Consider the following 10,691-nt stretch of genomic DNA (forward strand, 5'->3'; position numbering starts at 1 on the left):
ATCCACATTTTATTGTGAGTGTCTCGTGCAGTGTCTTGGCCTTGACTCACTCTCAATACACTCTGGTCTTTTGTCATGACTTGATCTCGGTTTTAGGCGGTCTTGACTACAACTCTGGTGAATAGGCAACGTTGAACTCGACTGAGATGGTTTATTACTTTGTAGATTCATACATTTTTTTCATCTATGTTATCGTTTGGCATTTCCTGGCGGTGGAGGCTGTGAATCTGTATCCAAGTTACTATGTGAACTTCCTGCTGCTGGCCATGGGGTGGAGATGGTGAGCCGATGTGCATGAGTCTGTTGGTATGACGGTGCTAGAAATTTCTAGGGGCTCACAAATCCACCCTGAGATGATGATGAACATTTATACTGTGCAGACTTGATGGCAGTAACACAAAAATGAGAATAAAATGAATCGTCTCTGGGTTTTCTCTTAAAAAAATCATTCAAGCCACACATTTTTAGGTAAGAGTACAGCAATATGCTTGTGATAGATTACAAGAACCACTCTGAGCTCTGTGACAGGCATTTATAATACATGAGAGCAGCTTTAAAAGTGGAAATCAGTGGCAGCAGAGTACTACATAGAGGGACGTGAAGGACAAACTAGGACAGGAGTGGAGCTCAGGAAACGAGACAGAGGTGAGGAGGGGGCCAGAGAGGGAAGGAGACAAGGTCATAACAGGACATAAACAATGATGCTGACCGAGATTCACCCCAGCCCTGCCTGCCAACCTGCCCCCCCCCCGTGTCCTCCGTCAGGCACTGCAGAGGAGACAGACCAATCAGCGCTCTCCGGTCCCCCCTCGTCCCTCCCACTCTCACCCCACCTCTCTGTATCGCTCCCACCTCACCTCAGAAGTGTGATGCTCTGCGGTGCTGCACACACTGAGGAGACTACCAGCCAGCAGCTGCTCATTCCTCAGCCTGACAAGAGCACGCAGGCAGGAGCTGCTACATCATCCGGCCCTGACAGGAGGTAAGACGGCTCAGGGCTGTTCAGCTGTAGCTCAGGGGGGATGGATGCAGGGACTACGATCACATCAGGGACAAGTGAAAGATGCTAGAACGTGTAGGTATGTAGGGAATGATGACAGAAAATACCTACATGCAGAGATATGTAAACATCAGGCGTTCATCACACAATCAATACAAAACTGTGTCAAGTGCACTGGTAAACTGTGAGGAATAGTGTAAGAAACAGGTGATGAAACAGAAGAGAGAAAACATCTGTGTCATCTCTCGCTCTGATTTATGACCAATCATTAGATTCGGCCGCAGGCGGGAAAGTTCTGGAGGCAACCAGAGGACATTTACAGTCATTTAGATCGTCTTGTGACCAAACCAACAAAATCATGCTGGTTTGTCAAAGGATTGATTAAAGGCTTCTTTGAGTTTATTTCCTGTGCTGTGACCTCACCCAAAACAATGACCTCATCATCATGTCAACAACCAGCGTTCGGGAGGACTGTGATCCAAACGGATCATAACTCAGTTCGCCGGGTGTTTGCGTCTTGATTGTTCTAGATTTCCTCTCTCACATTTCCTCTCTCTTCTTTTCAAAGTTGGATGGGTGCTTTTCCACCATGCTCAAGTCTCTGTTTGTGTACGGAGTGCTGGGAGGTGAGACTTATTTGTAAAATGTATTTTTCTACTCCGGTCTGCTCTTCATTTGCCTTCATCCCTTCTGTGCTCCTCTCACGTCCTTCTGTTTGTTTTCTCCCCAGTGCTGCTGATCCCCGCAAAGTGCAATCAGAACCAGATCACCGTGTGCGTTGAGGAGGACAATGACCTGAGGGTGGACTGCCTGATCGAGTCCCAGCCAAACAAGATCAACAGCTACGAGTTCTCTTGGTCCTCCGGAACCAAAGAGTCCCTCATTAACACCAATGTGTCTGGTTCCGCAGCCGAGGCCAAGTTCAGAGACAAAAGCGATGTGGAGGAGCTGGAGCCTCATGGCTACAGGATGACCCTGCGCGACTTCACAGACAAACTCCCACACAACACCACCTACATGTGCAAAATAACTGGGGAGGGTGCCAGGGTCAACGTGGAGAAAGGTAGGCGTATCAGCTGCGTGTGAGGGAGTGAGCATGAGAATAAGCGAGTGGGAGACCGAGCGAAGAGGTTTTTGTTCCGCTCTTTTCATCCCACTTTTTCTTCCTCTGCAGATCAACTTGTCGAGTGTTCAGCAGTGAGCGTGTTTCTGAAGACCTCCTGTTCATGGATCGCTTGCCTTCTGCTCTTCGTCTTCTATCAAACTCAGCGCTAAAAGCAAAAAAAGCAACAAAAAAAAGCAAACAATAAACAAACATGCAGGCTTGTTCTGTCACACACACACACATACACACACACACACACACACACACACATCTAACCACACCCACGCATCTGTCCGCATCCACAAGCATCCCCACAGTAACACCCACATGTTGGTAAGATGTTGTCAGTCGCTTGCAAATGTCTCTCCTTCCTTTGTGCATGGAAATATTTTCATAAGTTTAACACCACAGAATCAAGATGACTGAAATAAGACCCTGATGAAAGGTTTATAGATGTGCTTTTTTTCTGCAGAGGCACACGCAGCTGCGTAACTAGACTGAGTAACTTTGCCTTGTAAATATTACTCTGGAAGGTGTTTGTTTTCAATAAAGGGATGCTCCTGAAAGCCGGATACAGATTTCGTGTGTGAATTTACTGCTCCTAGTTGTGGGATAGGAAGGGTGAAAAATACAAGGGGAGGCCATTTTTGTAGCTGTGTCATTCACACAAGCCCTATCGTGTTGGTGAAAAGTGATGACAGCAAATGCTTATATCATTAGAATGACAAAACTTGTATTGGAAGTTTCCATGTTGGGTGGTCTACTGTGCATGTAAAAAGTCTACACACTATGCATACAACACGTATGAATGTTGTTGTTTTAGGACATTGAAACAGAGTAGATTTATTTGACCTTTTCTGACACAGATCAACAGAATAGGACCCAGTAAAGTCCATGTTAAAACATATCTGTACAACGTGATCTGAATTTAACGTAGTATAATGTAGTTATAATTACACTGCACCAGTGTGTCAGTATGTGGCAAAACCTCCAGCACGAAGATACAAAAACGCACCAAGAAACTCTGTGAAAATGTGACTAGAAAGTGCCAGTCAGGGCGAGGATGCATTTCCAGATCACTGAATGTCCTTTGGCGTATCGTTACATCAATCATGACCGTGACACAGCACTAAAACTGAGTGAGAGCCCGACAAACAGACCGCAGGCTGAAACTGTTCCCAAATGTCCATCCACTAGCTGCTGATTCGAGTACTTATGCAATCAAGTATATTGCATTTTATATTTGTATTCAATTCAGATCACTTTGCATATATTTGTGTTTTACTTTGAAGTTAAAGAGACTTTTTTTTCCTTTTGAGCTTCCAAAAAGAAGTGAATACTTTTTTTCATAGGCTTTCAATTTGACCTCAAATTAACTTTGAATTATGACTTTGGCATCAAAAGTCAGAAGAACCAGACAGTCCACCAAGACATGATATCAGAACCCCACGAACAGACCGGCCTGTAATCTAATTAGTTTTGTGTTGGACCTCATGGTATCCCAAGTGGTCAGCATTTAATATAAATAAGACGTTTGGGAATATACTGTGTAATGTATATATATGCTAATTATTCATTCAATCAATCAATCAATCAAACATTATAAAGCACCTTTCAAACGAATCTAAATGCAGTTGAAAGTGCTTTATAAGTGATTGAAAAAAAACACAGGGTATAAATAAAATGGGTTCAGAAACTAATTCATACTAGCACAGTAGTAAAATAGGAATCTTAACAATAAAAGGTAACACAAGCAATACCAATAATGATCAAAATAAAATTATGAAATACTCATGAAATGTATTATAATAAATTATGTCAATAAAATACATAATACTAATGATAAATCACACACATGTCGCAGATATTCTCACAACCTTAAATGCTTTCGGGTGACGTGAGACTGTCAGCAGAGTTTCCCGCACGCATCTGTGGTTTCGCCTACGGGCGCTCTTGACCCTCGATGCTTTCCGTAGTTTCCGACAACAACACGATGGCCGCTACCACTGATTGCAGCAAGAAACCAGAGCTATCTAAAGCTGAGTATCTTAAACGTTATTTATCCGCGGACGGAGATGTCAAGAAGTCCAAGGGGAAGCTTAAAAAGAAAAGGCGCAAAGTTCCCGAGAAAGGGTGAGTCTCTGGGAGCGTTTTAATTCAGCTGTCGATCATGTTGTGTGTGCGTGTTAGCCGTTGAGCTAGCTGAGGTAGCTATTGCTGTTTATCGACGTCAAACTTGTTGGTTTTTAATGGAAAGTTTATGTAGCTTAAAAAAACTAAAATTTACTTCTCCTGTTCAAGGCTTAAAATAGTAGACGACGACATAGACTGGAAACAGATGGTCATAGAGGAGGAGGAGAATGATGAGGACGAAGAGGAAGCTCCAGTGGTAAGGATTTGCTAGCTAGCTAAGCTAACGTGTGTCCATTCATTTACCTGAAGCGATTAGCCCGCTGACTTTTTCACTTTCAGCGCACTTTAAAACACCATTCATTGGATGAATATATGTTTTGAAATGAAACCCCGAATAAAGCAGTGATTTGGTTGTCTAATATTGTTTTAAATGTAGAGAACTGTCATGATATCAAACATATGCCACACGTGCAAATCTCAGTATTTGTCAGTTTATCAATTTATTTGTGGTATTGTTAATCCTCCAGCAAGTATGGTCGTCATCACGTTAATCCAAAAAAAAAAAAAAAAGGCAGTGCTGCTCATTGAAAGACTGCAATACTGTAATGCTCTAATGCATGTGGAGGTCATGCTAGAAATGTCACAGAAAATCTGTTGTCAAATGTATTGTCATACTGTTCAGTCATTTCATGAACCATAATCTCTTGTGTTTCTTTACTAAGATTGCAGAGTTTATTGATGAGAGACCAGATGATGTGAAACAGCTCGAAGCCTTCAGAACCAGTAATAGATGGAAAGTGATTGGAGGTAATTGATTTTTGTGGGCAAAGTAAAAAGAAGCTTTTTCTGTGTGATGAAACAAGTGTATTTATGTCTAGTCTCCTATTCCAAATAGCTGATGAAACAGAAGTAGCAGAAGAGGGGGAGGTAAGTGAAGATCAACCTCTAGAGCCGGGGGCATCAAACAGGAATCGCCATGACTCACCAGAGTTGTCATCAGAGCGAGGGAGACATGATTCCCCTGTTAGAAAAACCCGACATGACTCTCCAGATGTATCCCCTCCCAGAAGAGGTCGCCATGATTCTCCAGACATATCCCCCCCAAAGAAAGGTCGCCATGATTCTCCAGACATATCCCCCCCAAAGAAAGGTCGCCACGACTCTCCTGACATGTCCCCCAAAAGACGAGGTCGCCATGATTCTCCAGACATATCCCCTCCCAGAAGAGGCCGCCATGACTCCCCAGACTTGTCCCATCCAAGGCAACATTCAGGGAAATCAGGGAAGGCACAAAGTAAAGGTGAGTGATCATAAGTAATTATCTAGGCTGAATTTCTTTCTGCATAGGGCAAAGCTATATTAATGAAACAAGAAACGCCACAGCAACCAAAAGATCTCCAGTGTACGGAAACACTGCTTATGCAAATTATTTGTTTTATTTTTGAAACACATTAAGTGGTCTAGCTAGTGTCCAGCACATTTGATCCCTTGATGATGAAGGGCCACTCTAAAACATTATCTTAATTTTTCTTGAAATCGAATAGTTTTACTCTGAAATGTCATAAATGATAAATCAATATATATCCATATACTGAGCAGCCTTATATCTTCCCTAGGTTTTTCACTTTCATCCCCTCTCAGTCCAGCTGGTCTAATGACTTTTTGCACATGAGTACTTTGTTGAAGTGTTAAGTTAGATCAACAAGTCACTTAACAATTATGTTTTGTTAGATTCATCTCCTGCCAGAAGAAAGCCCGGCTCATCATCAAATAAAAATCCTGATCGTCATCGATCACCTCTAGCAAAGAAGGCTCAGGGCAGGCATGATTCAGATTCTGACCAGTCACCCCCTCGAAAAAAGCTGCTAAAGGGAGGCGCCTCAGATTCCGACCAGTCACCTCCACGGATGCGCTCAAAAACAAGACGAGGCTCTGACTCTGACCAGTCACCACCCAGGAGGCGGCAGCATGGTGGAAAGGTCTCAGATGAAGATCTCTCACCACCTCGTAGGCCTGGCCAATCACAGGTGAGCAAATTCAAAGTTTTATGCAGTAATATGAGATTGTATTTGCGTAAACTGCTATATATGTGCTGTGTGAAATCAGTGAGACACATGCAGTTTTTTATTTTTTCCTCTCAGGGTCCAAGGATGCTTTCTGGTGGGAAAGCAGGTCTGGTTCCTTTAGATGTTTTAAGGAAGGAGCAGGAGGAGAACCGTCGCAGAGACAGAAACAACCAGCCATTAGAAGGTTGGCTCATCTTTTCTCTTTTAAGATACTCATCTTTCACTGGAAGAACTCACAGGATTTTCTATCTCATATCATCTACATGACTAGTGCATACTCCAACTGCTTACAGATATTTCTTTGATCCTCACTGTCCTCACTTAGGTGACATTTTTAACCTATTTTCTCTTAATTGAAGATGAATCCCGCAATGCCCAGACGGTGTTCCGAGACAAGAGTGGTAAAAGGAGGGACTTGGAGTCGGAGAGAGATGAACAGAAGAGGAAAGCTGGAGAAAAAGCAGCAAAGGATGAGAAATATGCTCAGTGGGGGAGAGGGTAGGTCTGCATACAGTTTTCACACATGAGAAAGTGAGATTATGATTACATAAAGAAGTAGAATATTTGATGTGATGACTGTCATTGATTAAAGTCAGCTCATGTTTATAGGTTGGCTCAAGGCCAGATGCAACAGCAGAAGCTTGAGGATGCCGTGCATGAGGCCCAAAAGCCGCTGGCACGTCGCTGCGATGACGAGGATCTGGACCGTATGTTGAGAGAGCAGGAAAGGGAGGGAGATCCGATGGCAGCGATGCTCAGACGGAAAAAGGAACGCAATCCAAAGACAAAAGGTTTTAAGAGATACATATTTGTACCTGTGTAAATGTTTGTTCACTACTCATAGAATACATTGCAAACAGTCTTACTTTTGTTTGCAGAGAAACCTCGATATAAAGGCCCAGCCCCACCGCCAAACCGTTTCAATCTTCTACCAGGCTATCGCTGGGATGGAGTTGACAGGTACAGTCTAGTGTAATGTAATGACAATGAATCGGACTTTACATCCTTCTTTATCAAATGTAACACATCTTTAGTTATTCTCTTACTTCACATACATCTATCCGCACAATCATCGCAATCTCAGTTACAGCCTTTTTTTTACCTGATGGGGAGCTTTACCAACTCAATGATCAAGTTAAATGTATGAATGCTGAATTAATAATGGAATTTGATTTGTGTCCTTGTCTCTCAGGTCAAATGGTTTTGAAAAGAAACGCTACATGCGGATGGCTGATAAAAAAGCCGTCCAGGAGGCAGCATATAAATGGAGTGTGGAGGACATGTAGTGGCAGCTGTACTCTGATGGACCAGGAGACAGGATATCTAATCCATGCTGTTGAAACCAGATTAGAAACATCTACTCAACAGTACCAGCATTTTGAGTATAAAGATAGTTATATAAAGATGCACTTTGTTCATCTTTCAAAGCAGTTTGATACTGTACAAGGGACATTGTATTATTACAAACTGATGATCTACAAACACAACTGTACATAGCAGTGAAGTGACAGCATCTTTATTATTTTGTAATAAGTGAATCAATGTAGAGAATGTAGAAAAAGAAGATGTGTTTTTCACTGTTTTATTAAATAATGTTTTTGTAAAATGTTGTGTCTCAAGTGTTTACACACAGCTGTGGATCTCACATGAATAATGTGACTCTCACAGTGTTTTCAGGGCCATTTAATTATGTTATTGTTTTACTTGAAAGAACTACACTGATTTTACCTCTGTGATGTACAGAAGGTAGGATCTTTTTTAAAAAAAAAAAGTTGGTTGACATTTAGGTGCTCCAAAGCCAAGAGGTGCATGCCAGATGACAGGTGTGGCTTGCTGGCACACCTAAATAGGAGAACACCTGTCATTAATGTCATTAGCTTCAGCTGTGTCTTCACATGAAATTCTTTTGAAATTTCATTTTTATTGCCTTCTTGTGAAGTTTGAATGGCCATTTGCTCCCAGTAGAAAGCTATCGGGCTCCCACTGTCATCATGAACAAGACAGAAAATGCTGCTTTTCTATGTACATTTTTCTCACCAAGGACATTTTTACATTCCATTGTATGAAATGCACAGGTGTAGTTAATGACATTGACGATGGCCATTTAAGTGTCTTGGGTAAGCCAACATCGAGTAACAACAAATTTAACAGCAAGCATGCTGTCTTTTAGGGTCAGTTTGTTTTGACTGTTGTTTCTTCAGTCATGAAAATGAGTAGCGTTTGTTTATTAAGTTTGTTCAGGCATAAAATATCAAGTCAGTTCCATTCTTTTAAGGAATTTTCTTAAAAGTCTGCGTACATTAACATATTATCAATAACTGTAGCTGTCTTTATTTACATACATAGAAAAAAAATACCCTGAGGCCACTAGTTTCCGTCCAGTGTAAGTAGGAACCTTTAAATAGACAAAGTAGTACTCGTTTCGCTACGGAATGTTTTTGTTGATGCACGCTCCTCTATGAGTGAGTGCATTAAGTTGGAGTAACGTTAAATCGAAGGAGCTGAAGCTTTTAATATAATTGATGGGATTTGTGTTGCGAAAAACACGACACAGAAACTGTCGCTGAAACTCGGATACTGAAGGAGACCTCCGTGGCCTCGTTTTTGGTAAAAATGGTTGACTGGAGTCCGATAGCGAAGGTGTACGACCCGCTGAAAGCTGGCAGCATCGACGGCACGGACGTGGAGCCCCATGACCGGGCGGTATGGAGGGCTATGGGTGCCCGCTATAAGCCCAACAAAGGTGTTGTGGGGGACCCACTGCTGACCCTGTTTGTGTCCCGTCTGAACCCCCAGACAACAGAGGAAAAACTCCACCAAGTCTTCTCCAAGTACGGAGACATCCAGCGGCTGAGGCTGGTCCGGGACATCGTCACGGGCTTCTCCAAAAGATACGCCTTCATTGAGTACAAGGAGGAGCGGTCTGTCGTCCGGGCCCGCCGGGACGCCAACAAGCTGGTGGTGGACCAACAGGAGGTGTTCGTGGATTTTGAACAGGAGAGGACCCTCAAAGGGTGGGTCCCCCGGCGGCTCGGCGGAGGGCAGGGAGGGAAGAAAGAGTCCGGACAGCTGCGGTTCGGTGGCAGGGACAGGCCCTTCCGGAAGCCCATTAACCTCGGAGTCGGTCCGGTGCAAGAACGGGGAGGAGGAGGTGGTGGGGGAGGCGGAGGGAGGGAGTGGGAGAGACAAGGTGGTAGAGACAGGGAGGACCGGGACCGACACAGAGAGCCCGAGTGGGGCAGCAGAGGGAGGAGAGACGACCGGGACAGAGGCAGAGAGAGGGATGACCGCAGGCACGGAGACAGGAGCAGACACCGGGACAGGAGGTGAAGCCCGCGATCACAGACCTGGTGGTGAATCCAAAGAACTGAGCTCACCGGTTCAGAGGAAGTCTGTGAAAGGTGTTTAGACACGCAGTCCAGCTGTTTGCATCAAGTAGGAGGAGTTGGGCAGTGAAGGGGACTGGACTGGGCTCTGGAAACGATGAGCATTTCAATGAACTGATTACAATCTCATGACGTCTCGATATCGTCCTGAGTGTGAAATGACAAGTTTTCTGGTCGCTGTCCCATCAGACTCTGACGTGATGTCATCCTGGAGCAGCCACTTTAGACTGGCACTCTAGAGCATTTCTGTATTTCTCAGGGGGATCTGACATACACATGCTTTTGTAAAGCAGTGTAATAATTCATCACATTAAGAACATATTAATTGGACATTACGATGATGGACAGTTTTTACATTATTGATGTCGTCCATCACAAGAAGCAACCCAAGCTTTAAAAGCACCACCTGCAGATAACTGAACAAAATGCCTTTTAATATTGTTATTATACAGCAACATGTAAAGCACATGTCCGATTCCACCAGTAACATGATGTATTTCATCCTAAGTGAGACAATTCAACTGTTCTGAAATTTGAGATGTGTATGTAGTGTTATTATTTTTAAATGCTAACATTTTTGGAGTCATAAAAATGATGACGCTTTGTGCAACATTCACTCTATAAATGAGGGAAGAAAACCAAATAAACTAAAAACAACTATAACACAATGGTGTCATTTACCTCCTTTCTTGCGCAGAAGTTAGAACGGTTTTCCTTTATCGTTGTTTTTGGGTTGCATTTTGCTGGTGGCAGAGACATTTTTTTCAATGTCATATGCGTCTCTCTCACCCTCAAGTTTGCCCTGTAATTGTCATGGATACAAAATACATCTTCAACTAAATGTAAAGTTCACCAAAAGCTGCATTAGTCACCAACACCTTTTATTATGTTTTTGTTGTTGTTGGAAGTCAATAGAGTTGGATTCTTGATATTTTAATGCTGTGTTTACAATAAAAATGGTGCAAAATGCACAAAATCATACGGACAAGTATGAATCTTTT

The 10,691-nt window shown here is 43.0% G+C and overlaps 2 protein-coding genes across 2 annotated transcripts; both read left to right on the top strand.

The window, feature by feature from the left end:
• The first annotated feature begins 4,032 nt into the window (after positions 1-4,032).
• Positions 4,033-7,910, top strand: bud13 (BUD13 homolog). The gene is made up of 10 exons (XM_037120237.1): positions 4,033-4,238; positions 4,407-4,494; positions 4,961-5,045; positions 5,134-5,538; positions 5,970-6,265; positions 6,380-6,488; positions 6,664-6,802; positions 6,914-7,095; positions 7,183-7,264; positions 7,497-7,910. The coding sequence occupies exons 1-10, from the start codon at positions 4,069-4,071 to the stop codon at positions 7,588-7,590; spliced, it is 1,650 nt and encodes a 549-aa protein (XP_036976132.1). The 5' UTR covers positions 4,033-4,068; the 3' UTR covers positions 7,591-7,910.
• Positions 7,911-8,020: 110 nt separating this feature from the next.
• Positions 8,021-10,671, top strand: snrnp35 (small nuclear ribonucleoprotein 35 (U11/U12)). Its single transcript, XM_037120238.1, has one exon. It carries the CDS (start codon positions 8,918-8,920, stop codon positions 9,632-9,634), a length of 717 nt encoding a protein of 238 aa, XP_036976133.1. The 5' UTR covers positions 8,021-8,917; the 3' UTR covers positions 9,635-10,671.
• The last annotated feature ends 20 nt before the right edge of the window (positions 10,672-10,691 follow it).

This window comes from Acanthopagrus latus, chromosome 13 (assembly GCF_904848185.1).
Source record: "Acanthopagrus latus isolate v.2019 chromosome 13, fAcaLat1.1, whole genome shotgun sequence".
Classification (NCBI taxonomy): domain Eukaryota; kingdom Metazoa; phylum Chordata; class Actinopteri; order Spariformes; family Sparidae; genus Acanthopagrus; species Acanthopagrus latus.

What these genes read in the sequence shown, in the direction of transcription:
- bud13 (XM_037120237.1), top strand. Translation starts at nt 4,069, where the DNA reads ATGCTTTCCGTAGTTTCCGACAACAACACGATGGCCGCTACCACTGAT. An exon ending in CGCAAAGTTCCCGAGAAAGG is followed by an intron (nt 4,239 to 4,406) that starts GTGAGTCTCTGG and finishes CTCCTGTTCAAG; the next exon opens with GCTTAAAATAGTAGACGACG. An exon ending in AAACAACCAGCCATTAGAAG is followed by an intron (nt 6,489 to 6,663) that starts GTTGGCTCATCT and finishes TCTTAATTGAAG; the next exon opens with ATGAATCCCGCAATGCCCAG.
- snrnp35 (XM_037120238.1), top strand. Translation starts at nt 8,918, where the DNA reads ATGGTTGACTGGAGTCCGATAGCGAAGGTGTACGACCCGCTGAAAGCT.